The following is a 24,297-nucleotide window of genomic DNA, read 5'->3' on the forward strand; positions in this document are numbered from 1 at the left end:
CCGTGAATGTCAGCTGGTAAACCCACCGGCCACCCCAAAAGTGCCATTGCGCCCTCTACCATTAATCGAGGTCCCCTTCGAAAGAATTGGGATGGACCTCGTCGGGCCATTAGAACGGTCAGCACGCGGACATCGCTTCGTGTTAGTCCTAGTGGATTACGCGACGCGATATCCGGAAGCAGTGCCTCTGAGCAACATCTCCGCACGTAGTGTTGCAGGGGTACTCTTCAAGATAATCTCCCGGGTTGGGATTCCGAAAGAAATCCTCACCGATCAAGGCACGACTTTTATGTCACGAACACTTCGCGAACTTTACGAGCTCTTGGGCATTAAATTGATTCGCACTAGCGTTTACCATCCGCAAACGGATGGCCTAGTGGAACGATTTAATAAAACGCTCAAGAACATGATTCGTAAATTCGTACACGATGACGCTAGAAATTGGGAAAAGTGGCTAGACCCCCTGTTGTTTGCAGTACGAGAGGTCCCACAAGCCTCCACAGGGTTTTCCCGTTTGAGCTGCTGTACGGGCGACGCCCCGCGGTGTCCTTGACGTCATCCGCGAAGCTTGGGAGGAGGGACCTTCTAATAGCAAAAATGAAATTCAGTTCGTTCTCGATCTTAGAGCAAAACTCCACACACTGGGGCTGACTAACACAGGAGAATTTGCTCCAAGCTCAAGAACGCCAACGCCGGCTGTATGACAGGGGTGCTCGGCTACGGGAATTTGCACCGGAGATAAGGTACTCGTATTACTCCCAACATCGAGCTCTAAATTACTCGCCAAGTGGCAAGGACCCTTTGAGGTCACACGACGAGTAGGGGATCTCGATTATGAAGTTAAACGTACCGATAGAGGGGGCGCACGTCAAATTTATCACCTCAACCTCCTGAAATTGTGGAGGGAGGAGGCGGCCTCTGTGACGTTGGCCACGGTAGTTCCGGAGAGGGCGGAGTTCGGACCGGAGGTAAACAAAAACTACAACCTTAACACTCCGCTTACTTGTGGAGACCACCTGTCACCGCGTCATTACAAAAGGAATTTGCGGATGTGTTCTCCCCTCTACCGGGCCGTACAGACATCATACAGCACCACATCGAGACCGAGCCGGGCACGGTGGTGCGTTGCCGCCACTATCGCTTACCCGAACATAAAAAGAAAACAGTACGGGAGGAATTAGATGCGATGCTTGATATGGGCGTAATAGAGGAATCCCACAGTGATTGGTCCAGCCCGGTTGTTCTTGTTCCCAAGAGTGATGGGTCTGTTCGATTCTGTGTGGATTACAGAAAAGTCAACGCGGTGTCTAAATTTGATGCGTACCCAATGCCCCGTGTTGATGAACTGCTCGATCGGTTAGGTACTGCTCGATTTTATTCGACCTTGGATTTAACAAAGGGTTATTGGCAGATCCCCTTGACACCAATGTCCCGTGAGAAAACAGCCTTCACTACGCCGTTTGGATTACACCAATTTGTGACGCTTCCTTTCGGTTTGTTTGGGGCTCCGGCCACGTTTCAGCGCCTCATGGATCGGATCCTCAGACCACACACCGCGGCACATGCAACATCTGAGGGCCGTCCTGAGATCGCTGCGGCGGGCGGGGCTCACAGCAAACCCTAAGAAGTGCGCGATTGGGCGTGTGGAGGTACGGTATCTGGGGTTCCACTTGGGTCATGGCCAGGTGCGTCCCCAAATTGATAAGACCGCGGCGATTGCGACTTGCCCTAGACCTAAGACCAAAAAGGGGGTGAGGCAGTTCCTGGGGCTGGCTGGCTATTATAGAAGGTTTGTGCCTAATTATTCGGACGTCACCATCCCACTGACTGACCTCACTAAAAAGGGGGCTCCAGATCCGGTCCAGTGGTCGGAGCAGTGCCAACAGGCGTTTATGCAGATTAAAGCCGCACTTTGTGGGGGGCCGCTTCTTCATGCACCTGACTTCTCTCTCCCTTTTTTATTACAGACGGACGCTTCAGACAGAGGGCTGGGGGCCGTACTCTCGCAGGTGGTGGAGGCGGAGGAGCGCCCGGTGCTGTACATTAGCCGTAAGCTCTCCTTAAGGGAGACTAAGTACAGCACCGTGGAGAAGGAGTGTTTGGCCATCAAGTGGGCGGTCCTCACCCTCCGTTACTACCTGCTGGGGCGGGCCTTCACCCTCTGCTCAGATCACACCCCGCTGCAGTGGCTCCATCGCATGAAAGATACTAACGCCCGGATCACCCGTTGGTATCTAGCTCTCCAGCCCTTTAAATTCAAGGTGGTCCACAGACCGGGGGTGCAGATGGCTGTCGCCGACTTCCTCTCCAGAAATGGGGGGGAGTGGTAGGCAGGCCGGATGACGCCCCGGCCTGAGTCGGGCGGTGGGGGTATGTGGCAGCGGGGGCATGGTCAAGCGCCCGTCCGGGAGAGAAAAGCGGTAAGGGCGCTTACACCTGAGCTAAATTATGTCTAACACCTGTCTCTAATTTCAGTGAGTACGAGGAGAGCGGCATAAAAAGGCAGCGAGAGGGCCCCACGAGGAGAGAGATGACAAGCGAACTCAGTGTTTGGCATTGTATTGTATTGTATGTGTGATAGTTGTACGAAGCAAAAGGGAATTAAAAACCTTACCTTGTGGTGAAGACCTGTTTCCTGTCCTCCTCCTTTGGGAAGTATTACACTCGCTCTTCCTCAAAAGAAATTGGAGTGGAGTTCATGATGTTTCTAGGTGGTGGTGTATGCTTTCAAGTGGTATTCCCAACTTTATCATCACTAAAATGAACAAATACTTCAGTCACAATTGTGTTGTTTGTATTAAGGGCCTTGTCTGTTACAGTTCAACACCATTACATTGGAGCAAAATGGAGCATTTTACAAATACAGTGGTTTCCTCTCACAGGTGGCAAATGGAAAAAATCTCCCACAGCAATTATACTAACTTAACCAAATGTGGAGTAAACACCTGTCTGCTTTATTTGTCTAAGCCTACCATGGACATAGGCAGTAGGCTGAGATTTACCATAGACATTTCATCTATAATCAGTATATGCAAGTCACTAAATACCACACGCATTGTATTTACTTTCTCTTCTCCTAAAGGTGTGTAATGCGACTTTACATAATCTGGTCACTTCATAGTGAATAGCTCTAATTAAATGTGACTGTACTGTTCCTGCACCTCCAGTAACAAATACATGGAAAGGCTCTGGCTTTTTCCCTCTATTTTTCTCTAAGCACCACTGTCTTACTTGATAGAAATATCTTTTTGTTTGGAGTTCAGAGACCTAAGTAGATTGAGAGCATCTGAGCTACACAAGACATTCAAACTAGATTCAAATCGATTGCTTCATTCATTTTGAAGGGATAGATCACAAATTATATCAACATGCTCATCAAATCAATGAAATCAAATCATTTTATTGTCACACAAACATATGCACAAGCGCAGCAGTGGGTGAAAGTCTTGTGTGCAGTTCCGAGCAACATAGCAGTCATGACAGTGACAAGACATATACCAATTTACAAAAAACATCAGATTTACACAACACAATTTACATATCTAATGTACACACAATTACACAACACAATAATAATAATATACAATGTACAGTAAACAATACACTTAATATAGAATACACATACAATAAAAAAAAGTATATATAAAGTGTATAAATAATATACAGTTGGTTGTATTGTAAAGAGAATATAATTTATGACAGTCCAGTGTAAGATTATTAAAGTGCAGTGCTGATGTATATTGATCGTGAGAGATCAAGTGTTCAAAAGTCTGATTGCTGGGGGGAAGAAGCTGCCATGTAGTCGGCTGGTGCATGTCCTGATGCTGTGATACCGCCTGCCTGATGGTAGCAGTGAGAACAGACCATGACTCTGGTGGCTGGAGTCTCTGATGCTCCTCCGAGCTTTTTTCACACACTGCCTGTTATGTATGTCCTGGAGGGAGGGAAGCTCATCGCCGATGATGTTTCTGGTAGTTCGCACCACGCGTTGCAGATCTTTGCGATTGTGGGCGGTGCTATTGCCGTACCAGGCAGTGATGCAGCTAGTCAGGATGCTCTCTACAGTGCTGGTGTAGAACCATGTGAGGATGTCGTGGTTCATTCCAAACTTCCTCAGCCGTCTCAGGAAGAAGAGGCGCTGGTGAGCCTTCTTCACAACGGCCTCAGTGTGGACGGACCATGTGAGTTCCTCAGTGATGTGGACACCGAGGAACTTGAAGCTGCTGACTCTCTCCACTGGTGCTCTCTGTCTTTCCTCCTGAAGTCCACTACAAGCTCCTTGATCTTACTGATGTTGAGGGAGAGGTTGTGCTCCTGACACCAGCGTGTCAGTGTGTGCACCTCCTCTCTGTAGGCTGTTTCATCATTGTCAGTGACGTCAAGCTTGGAGGGCACTATGGTGTTGAATGCTGAGCTGTAGTCTACAAACAGCATTCTCACATACAGTGCATCAGGAATGTATTCACAGCGCTTCACTTTTTCCACATTTTGTTATGTTAGAGCCTTATTCCAAAATTGATTAAATTCATTATTTTCCTAAAATTTTTACAAACAATACCCCATAATGACAATGTGAAAGTAGTTTGTTTGTAATCTTTGCAAATTTATAAAAAATAGAAAATAAAAAAATCACATGTACATAAGTATTCACGGCCTTTGCCATGACACTCAAAATTGAGCTCAGGTGCATCCTGTTTCCACTGATCATCCTTGAAATGTTTCTACAACTTGATTGGAGTCCACCTTTGGTAAATTCAGTTGATTGGACATGATTTGGAAAGGCACACACCTGTCTATATATGGTCCCACAGTTAACAGTGCATGTCAGAGCACAAACCAAGCCATGAAGTCTAAAGAATTGTCTGTAGGCACAGATCTGGGGAAGGGTACAGAAACATTTCTGCAGCATTGAAGGTCCCAATGAGCACAGGGGCCTCCATCATCTGTAAATGGAAAAAGTTTGGAACCACCAGGACTCTACCTAGAGCTGGCCGCCCGCCAAACTGAGCGATCGTGGGAGAAGGGCCTTAGTCAGGGAGGTGACCAAGAACCCCATGGTCACTCTGACAGAGCTCCAGCGTTTCTCTGTGGAGAGAGGAGAACCTTCCAGAAGAAAAACCATCTCTGCAGCACTCCACCAATCAGGCCTGTATGGTAGAGTGGCCAGACGGAAGCCACTCCTCAGTAAAAGGCACATGACAGCCAGCCTGGTGTTTGCCAAAATGCACCTGAAGGACTCTCAGACCATGAGAAACTAAATCTTTGTCTTGAATAGCAAGCATCATGTCTGGAGGAAACCTGGCACCGCTCATCTCCTGGCTAATACCATCCCTACAGTGAAGCATCGTGGTGGCATCATCATGCTGTGGGGATTTTTTTCAGCGGCAGGAACTGGGAGACTAGTCATGATCCAGGGAAAGATGAATGCAGCAATGTACAAAGACATCCTTGATGAAAACCTGCTCCAGAGCGCTCTGGACCTAGCCTGGAGTGGCCCAGCCAGAGCCCAGACTTGAACCCGATTGAACATCTCTGGAGTGATCTGAAAATGGCTGTGTACCGACCCTCCCCATCCAACCTGATTGAGCTTGAGAGGTCCTTTTTTTTATTATTTATTTGTTCTGCACGGATATCACAAGGATACAGTACAAGGAGGGGAACGAAACCCACTTGGGTTTATACAGAGTTCCACTCCACTTACATGAATAAACAACAAAACAAAAAAACAAAATAAATGCACACAGACAAATAAGTTGAACAATAAAAGAGGGGAAAAACATATTTTCAAAAACCTAATTATCCTTTTAACTTAAAATTTACAGATGTCAAAGGGTGATGTTAAAGAAGAATGGGAGAAACTGCCCAAAAATAGGTGTGCCAAGCTTGTAGCATCAAACATAAAAAGACTTGAGGCTGTAATTGGTGCCAAAGGTGCTTCAACAAAGTATTGAGCAAAGGGTGTGTATACTTATGTACATGTGATTTTTTTTTTTTTTTTACATTTTTTTTTTTTAATTATTATTATTAATAAATTTGCAAAGATTTCAAACTAACTTCTTTCACATTGTCATTATGGGGTATTATTTGTACAATTTTGAGGAAAATAATGAATTTAATCACTTTTGGAATAAGGCTCTAACATAACAAAATGTGGAAAAAGTGAAGCGCTGTGAATACTTTCCAGATGCACTGTATGTTTCCTTTTTTCCCAGGTGGGAGAGAGCAGTATGTTGTGTATATGCAATGGCATCATCAGTGGAGTGGTTGTTGCAGTATGCAAACTGCAATGGGTCCAGTGAGGTGGGCAGTACAGAGCAGATGTAATCTCTGATTAGCCTCTCAAAGCATTTGCTGATGATGGGGGTCAGATCAACAGGACACCAGTCATTTAAACAAGTGATTTTTGATTGCTTTGTTACGGACACAATGGTGGACATGTAGTTACCACATGAAGCATGTGGTAACTACAGACAAGGAGAGGGACAGGTTAAAAATGTCCGTAAAAACACCAGCCATTTGGTTCGCGAACGCTCTGATGACGTGGCCCGGAATGCCATCTGGACCCGCGGCTTTACTGATGTTCACCTGTTGGAAGGATCGGGTTACATCTGCAACAGAGACGGAGAGTGAACCAACCTCTGTAGCATTGGCCGCGAGTGCACTCTCCGCTAGGGCGGTGTTATTTCCCTCGAAACGAGCATAAAAGGTATTTATCTCATCCGGGAGAGAGGCAGTTTTTATTAACTTTTTAATCCATGATGATGTTAATTCCCTGCCACATGCTTCTAGATTTAGTGGTGTTGAACTGTCCTTCAATCTTGTGCCTGTACTGGCATTTTGCTTCACTGATAGTTTTGCGGAGGGCATAACTGGCTTGTTTATGCTCCTCCGCATTCCCGGAATTAAAAGTGGAGGTCCACTAATTAAGTGCCACGTGAACATTGCTATTAACCCATGGTTTCTGGTTGGGGTAGATCCGTATTGTTTTGGTCAGAACAACGTCCTCTACGCACATTCTGATGAAACACGTTACACTATCAGTGTAACGTGTTTCGATCTCCCAGTCCACGGGATCAAAACAGTCTTGTAGCACAGTCTGATTGGTCCGACCAGCACTGGATCATTCTGAGGGTGGGTGCTTCCGGTTTCAGTTTCTGCCTGTAAGCGGGCTGAAGCAGAATGTAAGAGTGGTCTGATTTGCCAAATGGTGGTTGGGGGAGGGATTTGTAGCCATCCCGGAAAGGACAATAGCAATGGTCCAAAACCCGGTCCCCTCTTGTGTTGAAGCTGATATGTTGGTGGTATTTGGGTGCGATTGTTTTCAGATTGGCTTGGTTAAAGTCCCCGGTCACAATGAACATGGCCTCAGGGTGCGCGGTTTCCTGCTCACTTATACTCCCATACATTCCTTGAGTGCCGAGTCTGTGTCTGCTTATGCTGGGATGTACACTGCAGTGATAATGACCGCTGTGAATTCCCTCGGTAGCCAGAATGGTCGACACAGATGCATGAGAAATTCAAAATCAATTTCATTGATAAAATGTACGTTCCTCTGATCACACCAGGATTTGTTGATCATAAAACATACACCACCACCTATGCTTTTACCTGAGAGGTCTTTCGCTCTGTCCCCTCGGTGCACGGAGAACCCTGTGGGTTCGATGGCTGAGTCTGGAATCTCCGCAGACATCCAAGTTTCTGTATGGCAGATAATGCAGCAGTCTCTCATTGGAAAGATATCCGCGCTCGCAGAGCTTGTTGTCCAGAGACTGAAAATTTGCCAGTATAATACTGGGTAGCAGGGGTCGATATGCGTGACATCTTACTCTGATGAGAACTCCGGCTCTTTTTCCCCTATTCCTTCTGCGTTTCTGCGGCCAGGCAGCCAAAATAAAGGGCTCCGATGGCTTGTTTGTAAACAGTGGGTCGGCATTGAGGATTTGATGTCCGGTTTTCAGTGTGCAATTGTAGAACCAATGTCCAACAGCGTTTGTCTGTCATACACAATAAGGCAGACAACATCCAAGACAAAAAAAAAACTAAAAACTGTAAACAAAACAAACAAAAAACTGCAATGTTGTGTCAGAGCTCGCAACACAGCAGCCATACTAGGAGCCATCTTGAGTCAAGTTCTTTTGATGAATCTCTAATTTCTTGTTGACATTCCAAGCATTCTGACTCCTGCTCAGAAGGAACCCTGGCACTTTTAACAGACTTTGTAATATCCCTCTTATGTTTACCTGAATTGCTTCCGATTTTTATTTTAATGTCAAAACAGTGCAGATTTAAAATTCTGAAGGGGTTCTTGATATCTTAAATTGTGTTGCCATACATGTCACTATTCCTTTCTATGCATATTCACATGTTTTTGAGGTACTTGGCATGCTTGAATTTTCATGATATTTTGAACAATCTTCAGAGTTGTCAGCCATTGGGCCTGGGAAAATGTTAACACATGGGCATGGCTGGGGAGCTCTGTAGCACCCAAGTTTTGTAAAAAAAAAAAAAAGTGATGGGGTCAGTTTATTTTATGGTCACCAAACTTGCTACATATATTGTTCTCATCAAGCCAGACAACTTTTAAAATTACAGGTATTAGCTCTGCCCAACAGGAAGTAAGCCATTTTGGATTGAATATGCTTTTTTTTTTTTTTTTTTTTTTTTATTGGAGTCCCTGAACTTTTGAATACTTCTCCTAGGGGATTCATGTGACTGTCACCAAATTTAGGCAACCTTACGCCAAGACATTGAAGATGCTAAATGGAATTTTGATGTATCAAACTGTGTTGCCATGGCAAGGCAATAAATTAATGGAAAAAGTGGGAAACAAAATTTCTGCATGCATTGTGTGATTTAAATCATATTGGTGCTGTCTGTTTGTTCATGGGGGCTGATCCCATGGATGTGGCTATTGTGGGTCATGGTCTTAGCTCCACCAACTGGCAGCAGGAAGTGTGGCAGTTACAACAGGCTTTGAAAAAAATCCTCTTATATTTATCCGAATTATAATAATTCTAATAATCTCAAGACTTGGCTTATGTAATTTTGTGAAAGAATTCTTGATATCTTAAATGGTGTTGCCATGGTAATGCTTCACATTTTATTATTCTTTTATTTGTAAATTTGAGTGTTTTGAGGCTATAAATGTGCTTAAAATTTCATGAAATTCGGCACACACATCAGAGATGTTGGCCATTAGGCGAAGGTTAAAGATAAGACATGCGTGGAGGGTGAGGCTCAGTAGCACCCCCTTTTGACTAAAGTGGTTGGGTCTACAGTCACCAAACTCAATACATATATAGTTCTCATTAAGCTGGACAACTTTGCATATAACAGTCATTAGCTAAAAGTTGAACGGATTTTTGGCATATCAAACAGTGTAGCTATGGCGAGGCAATATATTTATGCAAAAAAAAGAGAAATAGGAAGTCTTATATCTTCTGTGTACATTGACAGATTTAGATCAATCTTGAGCGGTATGTTTGGTCATGTCAGCTAATTGCATCGATGTGGCTAATGTGGGTCGTAGTGCCACCAACTGACAACAGGAAGTGTGACACTTTGTATGACTTTGAAATAGTCCTCTTATATTTTCTCTCAAATGCATGCACCCACCATGCTTTTTTTCCCTAGAGCCACCAGGTGGCAATGGCAGTGTAGTGCTTGGGCCCGTCATCGCTGCTTGCAGATATATTTAGGGTCCAAGCACTGAAAGTGCGGAGCCCTATTGTTCTTCTAAGGATTATTATTTATTTTATTTTTTTTATTCTTTTCAAGGTTTTCGGTACTTTTGGGGTACATAACATGTGTGAAAACTCTTGAAAGTTTGCACACACATCAGATGCTTTGTTTTCCGAAAGCCACTGACTGGAAATGGACACATGGTGCTTGGGCCCATCATCACTGCTTGAAGCAATATTGTTATAATTATGATGTTTTTATGAACTCTAAAGATCGTGGAAAGATAGCGCTATGTAGTGCATCTATTTGAATAAGCATGACTGGTCACCACATTATTAAGCTTCAAAACAACATTTATTGTTTGAATTTGGTGAAAACATTTACATGGTTTACAAGCTAAAAATAAAAATATAATTAAACACAAAAGAGTCTTTTAAAATTACTTTTCTGTGTAAACAGCCCACTGTGACTTCAGACTCAACATTAAAAAACCCAGTAAATGTATCTTACCTTTTAGGATTTAAGACAACTGTGAGGTTATCCTAACTTGAAAATGTTATTTACGATGATATTTAAGAATATTTTTGTTTGAGAATTTGAATGCTTCTTAAGTGTTTTTCTTAAGAACAATCTTAAGAGAAAAGATAAGAACTTTAAAACTTTATTCGTAATACAAAATATTCTTGACTTTTGTTTAGAAATTTCTTTTGAACGTTTCGTGAATCCAGCCCCTGGAGTTGATGCTCTCAGAGGATGCTGTCAATCCACTTGTTTCAATGGGCATAGACGATTAGTCGACGTTATCGACAATGTCGACAATAAAAAAACTGTTGACAAACCTTTTTGTTGTCGATTAGTCTTTGGATCTTATTTAACGTAACATGAGATCACATAAAAATCTAATGATAATGCGTGCGAGGAACACTGTAGCTCACGCCTGACTGAGGAGAGGAAGAATTACACAGCTCAGAGTCCAGATGCAGATGTAGATTGCAAAGTTTGAGGTAATTATAATACAAAAATCAAAGTAAGTAAATACAGAAGAACTCTCATTGTGGAATAAGCTGAGCCGGAGCTCTTTTAAGGAAAACCCCGGTGTTACATCTTAAATGCAGTTATATTTAATGCTTTAGTAAAGTTTAAATTATATGGAAGCAAGTCATGCAAATAACTACAAACTCCGAAACTGGCATTTCTCTGTGCGGTCAGTGCCTCTTCTATGAGTTGTGCAAAGTGTCCCGATCTAAGGGGGAGAGATTGAAACTCTACCCAGCTGAGGCACACTCTGTTGTGGAGATGCTGGTCCTTTGAGCGTGCACGTTTAATGCAGCTAGATTATAACTTGATGGCTCGCAACTTATTGAATCTTAATATATGAGTCACTGTGTATTTTTATTGTGAAGAAAATTGACAATATGCAGCTTTATTAATAAGAGAGAGTTTGTTTTTTAGTGAGTTTAAGATGGATTGAAGTGAACAGAAAGATGAGAGAGGTAGTCTTCACCCCATTATACACTGCAACAATATAAGTTTTTTATTGTTTTCCAATATAAATATCTAAAACACCTTTAAAACACATTTTCTTTAGCAGCTATACTACAGAAGAAACAATTGTTATCTGAGAATAATATTAAAACATTTTAAAATTTTAAATATCTAAAAATCCTTTAAAAAAGATGCATTCACCTGAGAAGCAGCATATAAGATATTTATACTTGCTTTTAGAGAATAGATCTTGAATATAAGTATATTTTGTCTTTACTGCAATCGCAGAATTATAACCAAGTGAAAAAATATACTTGTATACAAAATACACTTATATTTAAGATATCTTCTCTTAAAGCAAGTCTAAATATCTTATATGATGCTTCTTAAGTAAATGTATTGTTTTAACGATTTTTAGACCATTTTAAATGGAAAACAAGGCTAAAACATTTGATAAAAATAGGATTTTTTTGCAGTGAATTTCTTTACTGAATTAAACTTAATAAAAATTATTCTTCCCCTTTAGTTCAGTGAATGTTATTTAGAAGTATTTTTATTTATTTTCTCACCCTTTTTCTTCCTAATTTGGAATGCACAATTCCCAATGTGCCGTAAATCCTTGTGGTGGCATAGTGACTCGCCTCAATCTGAGTGGCGGAGGACGAATCTCAGTTGCCTCCACCTCTGAGACATCAATCCGTACATCTTAACACGTGTCTTGTTGAGCATGTTACTGCAGAGACATAGCGTGTGTGGAGGCTTCACACTATTCTCTGTGGTATCCATGCATAACTCACCACGTGCCCCACCGAAAGCGAGAACCATATTTATAGCGACCACGAGGAGGTTACCCCATGTGACTCTACCCTCCCTAGCAACCAGGCCAATTTGGTTGCTTAGGAGACCTGGCTGGAGTCACTCAGCATGCCCTGGATTCAAACTCACAACTCAGTCATCGTCAAGGCCCCCATTTAGAGGTATTTTTAAAAGATAATTTAGTCCTCTATTGTTAGTAAGCATGTTTAATACAACCTTTCAGGGCACAAGCTCAATAATCTGTTAATAATAGTTAGATGAATCGATTATCAAAATAATCATTAGTTGCAGCCCTTATGGTGTGTCTCAAGGATGTAGAGGATAAATGAAAGGGTTTGCTAAAATAAATCTCTGTAACTGCAATCAAACATTGACAACATTTCAACTTTTGTTGAACTGTCTCTGATGAATGCATTTGTACCCCAATGAGAATTTCAGAGTGCTGGGTCCAGTTGTGCTTTTGTAAATACAATTAGCTGTGTTACCACTTGATTTTAAACTGACACTGCTCTTTTCTACACCCTCAAAAAAGGATCTATTGCTATCAGTCAGATGCTCCATCAGAGCTGTTTCTAGTAAGTGCTTTTAAACTAATGCCTACTGTAGCACCCAATGGCCAACGCTGAGAATGCAGAATTTTGTTTTGCTTTATGAATTGTGTTCTGACACAATTCAGAATGCAATGGTGCATGAAATCAATCTTACATAGATTGAAGTGTTTGAATTCATGTTCTTGTACTGTCTTTTATACACTTAGGTAAAGCTGCAGGAACCTTAAACCTGGGCAACTTCTTTGCCACCCACAAAGGCTACACACGTCATGGCTTTGACAGGCTCAGCACTGAAGGAAGTGACCTGGAGAAAGATGACGAGGATGGTACCGACTCTGAGAATGAAGAGTACTCGGCTCCACCTCCTCCCTTGTCTTCATCCTAATGAGCATCCCGCTTTAAACGTTGACCAGTCTTTCTGCTCGCGCTATCAGGATGTATTTTAATCATGTATGTAATTGTTTGTATCAGCTGCCGATACATTTTATTGTTTGTGCAAAATGTTCTCCCCTAGAACAATGATTGCCTCTTTAATTAATGATTTTTAGGAGCCACATATAGAGAAACAAAGCACTGGTCATTCTGAGGATTAAGACATTTGATTACTTTTAACAGGAGGTTAGTTGTATATTATTTATTTAATGTTAATAATGAACAGCTAGTCAATTTCTTCTGAGAATTTATCAACCTGTTAACATTTTATTAAATATATAATTGATAAAGGCATTTGTTTCATAACTTTTACTGTATGTTTGTGCCTTTTCGACTTTGTATTTCACCTTCTGCAGCACCTATATATTACTATAAATGTGCCACATATTTAAGAGCTGCTACTGTCACTTGTGATTTGATATCTGTTTTGCTGCATTTGATGAAAAGAGAAAAAAAAATACATATTTAAAGCTGTATTTACTAGATTTTCGAAGCTAATGTGAAATGTGTCTGATATTTGTTGTGACATACTGAGGTTTTATTGCAAGAAAACTATTTTCAGTCACAATTTTATTTGTGTAATAAAGTGTCTGCAAAGCATCACCTCTTTTGGACAGTAGTTTTTCAACAGAATGAAATGGATTTTGGTAAATTACCATTGTGCACTGCATTTTGGTGTTATCAAGTGAGGACCTCAGTGTTAAAAATAACTATATAGTCACAAGTTGGGTTTGAAATTAACTTTCTGCCTCACCGGCCACATGCAGTTTTCTCATTTTCACTAGCCAAAATCCCCCACCTCGCAAAAAGTGATAATGGTAACTGGAGACTGCAATTGCTTGCATTTGTTTGGACATTTTATTTAAACAAGAATGATGTGAGTTCAGCAGGACATAGGCCTAATGGTTTAAGTACCCTATAGAGGAGTAGGATTAAAGCCTAATAAAAATAAAGTCTAATAGATGTGCGATGAGAGTTGTCACTCGTGGGGACTTTAAGACGGTCACTTATCACACCCGCAACATTATTAGGACGTTTTGCACAATGTGTGGACTTTTTAGACCATCCCTTACCTGCATTATGCAACATGTACACTGCCTGACCAAAAAAAGTTGCAGTTTGGATTTAAATGATGGTTATGAACTGGGGTTGCTTCAACTGGTCAGGTCTAGGCTCAGCAGCATTATGCGGAATTAAAATGAAGTCAGCTGAGTACCTTAATTTAATGAATGACCAGGTTATACCATCAATGGATTTTTTTTTCTCCTGATGGCTCGGGCATTTTCCAGGATGATAATGCCAAGTTTCCTTGGGCTCAAATTTTGAAAGAGTGGTTAAGGGAGCACGAGGAATAATTTTCACACATGAATTGGCTACCACAGAATCCCGATCACATTGAAAGTCTTTATGTATTTATGTACGCTACCGCGGTGGTGCTGTCTGATCTGATCAAGACGTGTTTGCCCTGAACCAGCAGGAGTTGGTGATGTGGTACCAGGAAGTTGGTAAGCAGTTGACGTGCCAGCGCAGCAGGGCCCCTTTCCAACAGCCTGCGGCTGCGGCACGGTGCCCCAACCCAATTTGGAGGCATCGGTCGTGACCAGGACACGTCGGGTCACCTGCTGCAAGGGGACTCCTGCCCGCAGAAAGCAGAGGTCTGTCCAGGGTTTGAAAGTTTGGCGGCAGGCAGCGGTGACCATCACTCGGTGCGTGCCGTGGCGCCATGCTCGTCTTGGGACTCCAGTCTGGAGCCAATGCTGAAGCGGTCTCATATGCATCAACCCCAGTGGCGCGGCCGTCGCGGAGGACGCCATATGCCCCAGGAGCCTCTGGAAAAGTTTTAAAGGGACCGCATTGCCTGGTCTGAAGGTGGTGAGGCATTCCAGCACTGACTGCGCGCGCTCGTTGGTGAGGCGCGCTGACATTGAGACTGAGTCTAACTCCATGCCGAGAAAAGAGATGCTGTGAACCAGGGCGAGCTTGCTCTTTTCCCAGTTTACCTAAGTGGCTGAGGTGCCTGAGCACCTGGTCCCTGTGGGTGCATAGTAACTCTCGGGAGTGGGCCAAGATGAGCCAGTCATCGAGGTAGTTGAGTTTGTGGATGCCGGCTTTTCAGAGCGGGGCAAGGGCTGCCTCTGCGACCTTCGTAAAGATGCGAGGGGACAGGGACATGCCGAAGGGGAGGACCTTGTACTGATCCGCCTGGCTGTCGAACGAGAACTATAGAAAGGGTCGATATCGAGGCAATATTGAGACGTGGAAGTACGCGTCCTTCAGGTCTACCGCTGCGAACCAGTCTAGATGCCGGATGTAAGTTAAGATGTGTTTTTGCGTGAGCATTTTGAAACGGGAGTTTGTGCAAAGCCCGGTTTAAAACTCGCAAGTCCAAAATCGGTTGTAAGCCGCCGCCTTTCTTGGGTATGATGAAGTAAGGGCTGTAGAAACCCTTCTTCATCTCGTTTGGAGGGACAGGTTCTATCACGTCTTTGAGTAAGAGGGTCGCTATTTCCGTGCGCAGGGATTTGGCATGTTCGCCGTGTACTGTGGTAAAGCAGACACCCCGAAGGGGGGCCTGGCAAACTGAATTGCGTAACCAAGTCGGATGGTCCGTGACGTTTTGGGAAGTGAAAGCCACGCATCCAAGCTCTGTGCTAGGGGCACTAACGGGACGATTATTTTTTACATGCCCTGTGGGGCGGAGCAGGTATAATGCGCCGGGAGGCAAAGGTGCGTCCCGAGGCTCTGGTGCTGAGAAAAAACTCGAAGCACTTACCTTGCTCCGCACACCCGGCAGGGGGCGGGTTAGTGACTGAGGAGGAGGTCCGGTGGAGGAGTCAGAACCGGCCAGCCGGGGAACAGTCATGGGGCTGAAGGCGGGGGGGTCCGCGTCCAGCATGCCGGGACTGTTGAGGTGTGGCGGCAGAGTGCCGTGAGAACGGCATTTGCGGGCCAGGTGACCTAGAGACAAAGGAAATAGCTCTTTTATTGAGAATGTGGGTTTGGGGGTGCGGCAAATTAAATAAATTCAAACAAGGATTCTCCTCCCAGCCCTCCACCAGGGGACGGAGTGGTCTGCTTACCAGCTCCGGAGCGAACATCTTGGTCTCTGGGTTGATCGTCTCAGGAGCGCCTGGGAGCCTTCCGGGTCCTCGAGGGGGTCTGTGAGACGGGGGGGCATACGCTTCCTGTGGGGTGCTCAAGCTGGGCCCGGGTTAAGGCAGAGCTGAGCGTTTCTTAGCTGCAGGATGCCCTTGGCGAGCAGACGGGGATTGGCCCATGGCGGCAGGTTTGCGGCGGGGCAGGATGTGTGAAATGTCCTCCGTCTGCTTTTTCACCAGTCCTCGACGGTGTCGCTGAAGAGGACGATCTAGGAGACAGGTGCGTCGAGGAAGCGTGTCTCGACCAAGTTCAGCCACAGATGACATTCCTGAACTGCAAGTGTGGCCGTCGCCTGCCCGAGTGACTGCGCTGTGACCTTCGTGGCCCTGAGGGTGAGGTCGGTTGCTGAGCGCAGTTCCTGCAGAACGTCGGGATCAGGACTACCCACATGCAGATCTTTGAGTGCCTTGGCCTGGTGGACTTGCAGGAGGGCCATGGCATGCAGGGCATAAGCGTCCTGTCTGGTGGCGCTGTAGGCTTTGGCGGCCAATGATGATGTCGTCCTACAGGCCTTGGAGGGGAGCACAGGGCGACCCCGCCAGGTGGTGGCGTTCTCGGGGCATAGGTGGATCGCAACTGCCCTATCCACCTGGGGAATCGGCGTGTACCTGTGGGCCGCTCCGCAGTCGAGGGTAGTGAGAGCGGATAAGCGAGGGGCTTTGTGACAAGTGGAGAGGGGTGCTCTCCATGCAGTTGTCAGCTCATCATGCACCTCCGGGAAGAAAGGAACTGGGGGGGTGTGGCTGTGAGCGGCACGCAGACCCAAGGAACCAATCATCCAGCCGCGACAGCTGTGGGGAGGGTTCCAGTCCAGCCCCACGCTGGCGGCGGCCCGGGAAAGCATGTCGGACATCTGGGCATCAGCCTCAGCCTGGGCGTGCTGGCCCGAAGGCGGCAGCCCAGACGAGTCATCCGCGTCAGATGCTGGACCGCTCTCCAATGCAGCGGCGAGCTCATCCAGCTCGGGGGGGCTCCAGAGGCTAGGCAGGCTGGCTGTGAGGCGAGCCACTGTTGCCTCGAGCCCGGATGGAAGTCAACAAGCGTGCCGGGGGGCGGGTGCTTCGCGGGGGTGTACCCGGTGAAACCGAGCCTGCTGCCATCCCCAGTCATCCTCAATCCTGTGGGAAGGAGCGACGCGGGGGCGGCTGGAGTGCCGTTCCTTCAGTTGAAGGAAAGCCGCGACCACAATGTTGCCATGGTCATGTTCTCACAGTGAGAACATGAACCATCCACAAACGCTGCCTTGGTGTGATTGCAGCCCAGACATACGAGACAGCGCCTGTGGCCATCTTAAGTGGAGAGCACTCTACCGCATCCAGGAACTACACAGGGACATAAAGGCATCTTTATATAGACGTGTCCTAAAAAGGACATTCAGCGCCGCTGTGTATTGCTCTTTTGGAGGAAAATACTCTTTTAGAGAAAATCACTCTTTTATAAACTCTTTTTAGTTTGCGCTGTTGAAGTGCCCAGGGGCAAACTGCACTGCCGTGCAGAGAAGGAGAAAGCCGCTGAAGTTTGCCGTAGATCCAACAGCAGATCACCAGAGGTAAGAGGAACAGGTGTGTGTGACTCGCAGCTCGCTGCAAACATGACCATCGGCTTCGAAGAAAATTTCTGAATGAAACAGACGTATTTCCCTTCCTTTATACCCGTATGTCCGGGGTCGAGACATGCAAATTCTGTCTGCCAACTTCTCATTGGCCTTTTTTCATAGATCAGAGGTATATTCGGTGCTCAAGAGAGACCCCTAGTGTCGCTTCTTCGACACAATGTTGAAGTGAGTGACTGACAGGGAACTTTAACATAAAGTGTGTTTAACATTTGAATCATATATTATACATTACATTTCAAATATAGCACAAAGAATCATACATTTTTCTGGTCAAAGTCTTTTCACAAGAGATTCCACACGATAATGACTTCTTACAGGCACTCGGAGGCCTGGGGTGGGAGGGGCTTCAGATTACGCACATTCCCCCTGTTCTCAGCTTGATAAGACCAGAGGGGGGGTCTTGTGTTTCCTGGCCTTTTATGGTTTGCTTTCATTGAAATACATGTTGAAAACCAAACGTGTGAAAAAAGGAAGAGAAAAATGTTTATTGTGTTATACCCCTCTTTTTTCTTCAAAGCAAAATGTTATTTATCTTTTAAAACATTCTTCTTTGTTTTTTTCTGGTATATATTTCTGCTGAAATAATTGTTACATCCCTCCCCGTCTAGGGTTGGAAGGGGGTGACAAGGTAATAATGGGAATGGAGAAATAAATAAAAAAAAATCTAACTGGCAGCTAGGGTTGCAACGGTATGAGATTTTCACGGTATGATAACCGTATCACGGTATCCCGTATTACACAATTACTATTATTAGTGAAAACAGAAGGGTTATTTTATTTATTTATTTATAACACTTTTATTATAATTGAAACTTGAAACCATTTATTTTATTGAAGTATGTGTAAAAAAAAAAAGTCTCCCTTTTGAAAATAAATAGAAAAAATAAGAAAAGAATTATAATAATGTTTTTTCTGACTCCTCCACCGGACCTCCTCCTCAGTCACTAACCCGCCCCCTGCCGGGTGTGCGGAGCAAGGTAAGTGCTTCGAGTTTTTTCTCAGCAACCAGAGCCTCGGGACGCACCTTTGCCTCCCGGCGCATTATACCTGCTCCGCCCCACAGGGCATGTCAAAATCCGTACCCACTGTACATATTTATACACATATTACACAGAAGGAAAGGCTCCTCATTACCATGGTTAGGTCAGTGTGCTAGTCTTAAATAATAGTAATAATAATAAATTAATGTATTTATTAAAAATATATACTATCTAAAAGTAAAACTGCCACTGTTGATTTAAAATGAGGTCTAATAGATTCTACCTTTAGATTATTTCATATGAAACTATAACATTTTGTCAAAATATTAGTTAATTTTACTCATGTAAAATCCTGAAACAAATTTGTAAAGGTGGAGTAATTTTTTATTTATTTGGCACATAGCACAGTGTTGCTCTTTTCCTCGGTGCTGTTTGGCATGACAGGGCAGCTACTGTTTGAGAGGTTCGAATTGACAATCTCCGTAACACTTTAAACTAGAAAAGTCTCACTAGAATTAAAATTGGTCTCAGTTTTGATGTCTGCACTCCGCAATATCGAGGGAAGCTTAGTTGTTGAACGCGCGCCAGAGAGAAGAGCAGATCATGATCGTGAGCTCGTTACACTCGCGAAAGTGCAGATGAGAAGTCTTTAGCTGTTTGCGAGATTATCATTAAATCTGCCTCGGCAGGTAAATACTCGATCATTTGGGCGGCCGCCGAAATATCTTCAATGGGAGAAGTTACCATTGCATTGTTATTTCCCTGCTGTCCGTGACCCAGTCCGAATAGACCAGTTGAGAAACACTGCTTTAACTCACACACACACACACACACACACTCATGTCAGATCCCCTCGCCTCGCTTCTCTCTGACATCTGCTACATGTGTGTGTAGCGCAAGTTGACGAGTCTGACGGACAGTCGAGAAGGAGATGCGCACGCGCATGAGAGGATCTCCGTCCAGTTGCATTTTTTTCTCAATACCGTAGATAAGAAAATGTACATGGTATGAAAACCATCCATTTTCAAACCATGGTATACCGTGAAACCGGTATACCGCTGCAACCCTACAGGCAGCTAAAGAGTGTCCTCTCCTGTCCCAGCTCTCACAAAAATCACTCCAATCTTAAATCATTCAAAGAATCACATAGTTTTTCACAAGATCACACATGAAAAAGGGAAGCTTCAAGAGGGGACCAGACCAAAACAACAAACATGCATTTCTTCTGACTTTTTTTTTTATAAGAGTACTTTCTAGCCTTCACAATTAAAATTTAAAATCAACAACAAAACTCTTCCCGAGCTCTAAACCAAAAACAGGAGAAAACATGATAAATAACAAAAATGGCTTCCTCCTCCCTACAGCTTCCAAAAAGAACCAAAAATAAACAATGAATGTAGGATTCTCTAGGAGTATCAATATATAACAAATAACAGAAAGTTAACACTAACCACTGTTACTTCAATAAGCTACAGGTTGTACAATAACAGATGGTAAGAAAAACACTTAACATGACACAACAACACAATTGCTAATTGTCTGGGGCAGGAGAAAACCATCTCAGCAGCCTGGACACCAAAAAGGCCTCCATCAAGTGAGTTCACTCTCCAGCTTTATCTTCAAGCTCTCCATCCAGCAACCAATCAGAACAAGGCAGCAATCAAAAGGTAACCATTGTTGGCTGGTGTCCATTAACCTTTCCAATGAGGAGAGAGAGTGAGAAAGAGAGAGCAAAACCCCACAAAACACTACCACAATACAGACAACACCAAATAACGTGACGTGTTGGCTGTGAATGTTTCATATAGTGTAAATTTACCGTAAAGGTAAAAGACAAAAAATTATTATTTTTGTCCATCAAGTGCTCATGTAATGTTGTGAACCATGAAGGTAGAGATTTGTGGCTAAAGAAGTATTACAATCTGTAATACAGGCAACAATTAAATATAAGTACTTAAAAGAACAGAAAGATTTTTGAAATCACTTGCAAAATCAATAGTTCAATTTCAAAGGTTTTTTATAGTATACAGTACACAGTTATCATAAAATCCCATGTAAATTCAAGTGTGAACATTACAAAGAAATGGGGTTCTAGCATACTGGAAAACAATAAAATGACTTGTGTTATGCACACATAAGACATTCTAACTCTAATTATTACCCTGAAACTACATTCATGGTACTGTTGAGTCAGTGGAGTGTTACAAACAAATGCAAAGGCTGAGTTTACTTTGACACCCATATTTCTGGTATTAATTTACTCATTCCTGGATCAAACCCCACACTCAGAAACTTGTACATGTTAAACAAAAATGTGTACTGTTGTGATGCCAACTGATCTTAAATCTTAATACTGATTTGTATTTCAAGAAAACAACTAATTGTCTACCAATAACTGATTAAGTAACACATTTACAGGACTGCATTTATTCTGAATTGATCTGAACTTGAGAAGTTGCATGAATTTGCATGTCCCGCCCCCGGACATACGGGAACAAAGGGAGGGAAATTAGTCTGTCCATTTAGATTTTTCCTTTGGAGCCAAGCGGTTGTGTGATCAGTGAGCTGCATTCACAGACTGTTCACTTAATCTTTTCAAGAGCGTATGTTGTTGGATCTACGCTGCATATCAGCAGCTTTCTTCTTCTCTGTACAGCAGTGCAGCTTTGCCCCTGGGCATGTCGACAGCACTTGTAAAAGAGAATATTTTCAACTAAAAGTTTATTTCTCTAAAAGAGCAATACACAGCGGCGTTGAACATCCTTTTCAGGACGCATCTTTATAAAGATGCCCTTCAGCCCTTGTGTAGTTCCTGGATGCAGTCGAGTTCTCTCCGCTCCTGATGGTCACAGACGCTGCCTCGTGTGTCTGGGTCGCGATCACACCGAGGCAGCATTTTTGGAAGGTTCGTGTTCTCACTGCGAGAACCTTACCATGATAACGTTGTGGTCGCGGCTTTCCTTCCTAAAAAGGAACGCCACTCCAGCCGCCCACCGTGTCGCTCCTTCTTCCCATGGGATTGAGGACGACCCGGCTGGCGATGGAGGTGTTTTGGGGATGGCAGAAGTCTCGGTTTCGCCGGGTACATCCACACAAACCACCTGCCCCCCGACATGCTCGTTGACTTCCGCCCGGGCTCTGGTTGGGCAACACCCAATACCATTACAAGATTTTACAATCTCAGGGTTGAGTCAGTTTCATCCTGTGTTCTCTCAGGTCCGAGCCAGTAGAACTCTGTAATGTGGAAACAACTGACCGAGTTTACCACTTGCCTCTAGCGCCTTTCCCTTCCACTAACTCGGCTCCCTGGATGATGACTCCTTAGCCCTCTTGTCCGTGAATTCAGTGGAGGAATTCCCCGACCAGACCCACTACAGGTACTGAAACTACTCGAAGTGAGCGACAGACGGGGAACTGCTAGGTCACTATTGTAACCTCCGTTCCCTGATGGAGGGGAACGAGATGTTGTGTCCTCCCAACCACGACGCTGAACCGAGCCACTCTTATGGCCGAACCTCGGCTCCTCAGGGCAAAAACCTGAATGGACAGACTCATTTCCCTCCCTTTATACCCGTATGTCCGGGGGAGGGACATGCAAATTCTATCTGCCAATTTCTCATTGGCCTTTTCTCAAGTTCAGAGATGCACGAGGCTCTCAAGAGAGACCCCTAGTGTTGCTCCTTTGACACAACGTCTCGTTCCCCCATCAGGGAACAGAGGTTACAATGGTAACCTAGACCTTACTCTCATTTGTAAATAGTTGTTCATATAAATGTTGTGAATTTTCTAGTTTTCAAAGCTGTCAAAAGTGTCATTATAATATACAAATCACAGCTATTAGTCTTTCTATACATGCACATTCACTTTGAGGTACGTCGACTGAACCACAAAAAATGTTTCTCCAAACCTGGAATAAAAGAAATTGCAAGAGTACCAGATTTATTTATTTAATAGCCAACAAACATCCAGGTCAGTTTTGTAATACAATTCTGGGGTTAAATGGTATGTGACTACAAAATGTTGCATATGAATAAAAATGGTAAAATAACGAAACTTCATGGTTGAGGGGGTTTTTTTTCTATCATGAATTTATCTGTTATTTTGCTATCGTGTGGACATAATATCTCTTCTTTTACATTTGTCATCAGTGTTTACACACAAATCTGGACACAGGCCCTACAATTCAGAATGAAAAGACAGAAAGCTTAGTCAGATGTTTTATCACTTTGATTTACTCTATAAACACAGCTTGATGTTATTTTTTATTTTCAGAAAGTTCACTTTCACAAAGTTCTTCAGTCACTTTTACACATCTAAATCTCAAGGATGAGTGAAATACATGCAGCTACAAATAGTGTGTCAGTACAGTGTTTGTTTGTTTGTTTGTTTGTTTGTGCATGTGTGTAGTTAGTAAAGTGTTTGTATGGTGTGATAATCCGATACTACCATTACACAAAACAGGACGCTTTTAACAAATACTTGTAAAACAACACTTCTTATGGGTCTTCAGGGAAAAAAACTTTAGTTGATTACATCAAACATGAGATGTTTACACAGTCTAGTTGTCAAAACTGTTAACACAGGCCATTCGACCTACAGGTATGAGGCGGGGTCAGTTAGCACTGGGTGCGACATGGGAACATCAATGGGACCCTCTCTGGCAGGTATTCCCCCTCGGACCTTCAATTCCCTGTCATGCTTGTATGCTCCGACCGAACTCTGGAGTGAGTTTGCCGGTCCATCTTACGCCTGACCCGCGATCTCGTTAGGGGCTTGTGTCGAAGATGAGTTATCGATCGTGGCATCGGAAAGCGGGCTCGTCATGTCTGATGCTGAGGACTCGGCTGGACTCCCACCCTCGTGTGCGGTAGCTCAGTCACAGGCTAACACGGAGCTGGTGGCCATGCTTGGCCGGGCAGCCGCGAGTGTCGGCTGGAGGGGAACCTTCCGCTACCCCCCCCATACCCTTGCGGCTCTATGATTGATTCCTGGGGCCAGAGCGCTGCTCACAGGCACGCTCCATCCCCGTTCCTTTCTTCCCGGAGGTGCATGAAGAGTTCATGCGTTTGTGGCAGACACCTTTCTCTGTCCGCACATGGTCCGTGAGCTCATCCGCTCTCGCTACCCTCGATGGCGGGGCGGCAAGGGGCTATACGGTGATTCCCCAAGTGGACCAAGCTGTTGCTGCGCACCTGCCAATTGGCAGAGTCACCCGAAGCTCCCGTCCAGAGCCTGTCGGCTGAGGTCGTCACTGCTAAAAGACTAAAGCCTATAGCGCTGCTTGGCACGCCGCTTCCGTCTTGCATGCCATAGTGCTCCTGCAGGTGCACCAAGCCAAGGAACTAAGAGAACTACACAAGGGTAATCCTGACCCAGGACTAATACAGGAGCTGCGCCCGGTGACCGACTTCGCACTCCGAGTGACAAAGGTCACGGCACGTGCTCTCGGGCAGACGATGTCCACTCTGTTGGTCTAGGAACACCACCTTTGGCTCAACCTAGTCGAGTCGCAAGAGGCCAACAAGGTTTGTTTCCTTGACGCCCCCATCTCCCGGGTTGGGCTGTTTGGCGACACCGT

At 44.3% G+C, this 24,297-nt stretch overlaps 1 protein-coding gene across 3 annotated transcripts in view; it reads left to right on the top strand.

The window, feature by feature from the left end:
* pam (peptidylglycine alpha-amidating monooxygenase) overlaps nucleotides 1-13,565 on the top strand; it is a 220,511-nt gene extending 206,946 nt beyond the window's left edge. For all 3 annotated transcript variants that reach the window (XM_052116273.1, XM_052116275.1, XM_052116274.1), the window contains one exon: nucleotides 12,740-13,565. In XM_052116273.1, coding sequence (XP_051972233.1) covers nucleotides 12,740-12,918 — 179 coding nt within the window. In that variant the 3' untranslated portion in view covers nucleotides 12,919-13,565. The remainder of the gene's footprint in view (nucleotides 1-12,739) is intronic.
* Nucleotides 13,566-24,297: the final 10,732 nt, after the last annotated feature.

The sequence above is a fragment of the Xyrauchen texanus genome, chromosome 43, assembly GCF_025860055.1.
Source record: "Xyrauchen texanus isolate HMW12.3.18 chromosome 43, RBS_HiC_50CHRs, whole genome shotgun sequence".
Classification (NCBI taxonomy): domain Eukaryota; kingdom Metazoa; phylum Chordata; class Actinopteri; order Cypriniformes; family Catostomidae; genus Xyrauchen; species Xyrauchen texanus.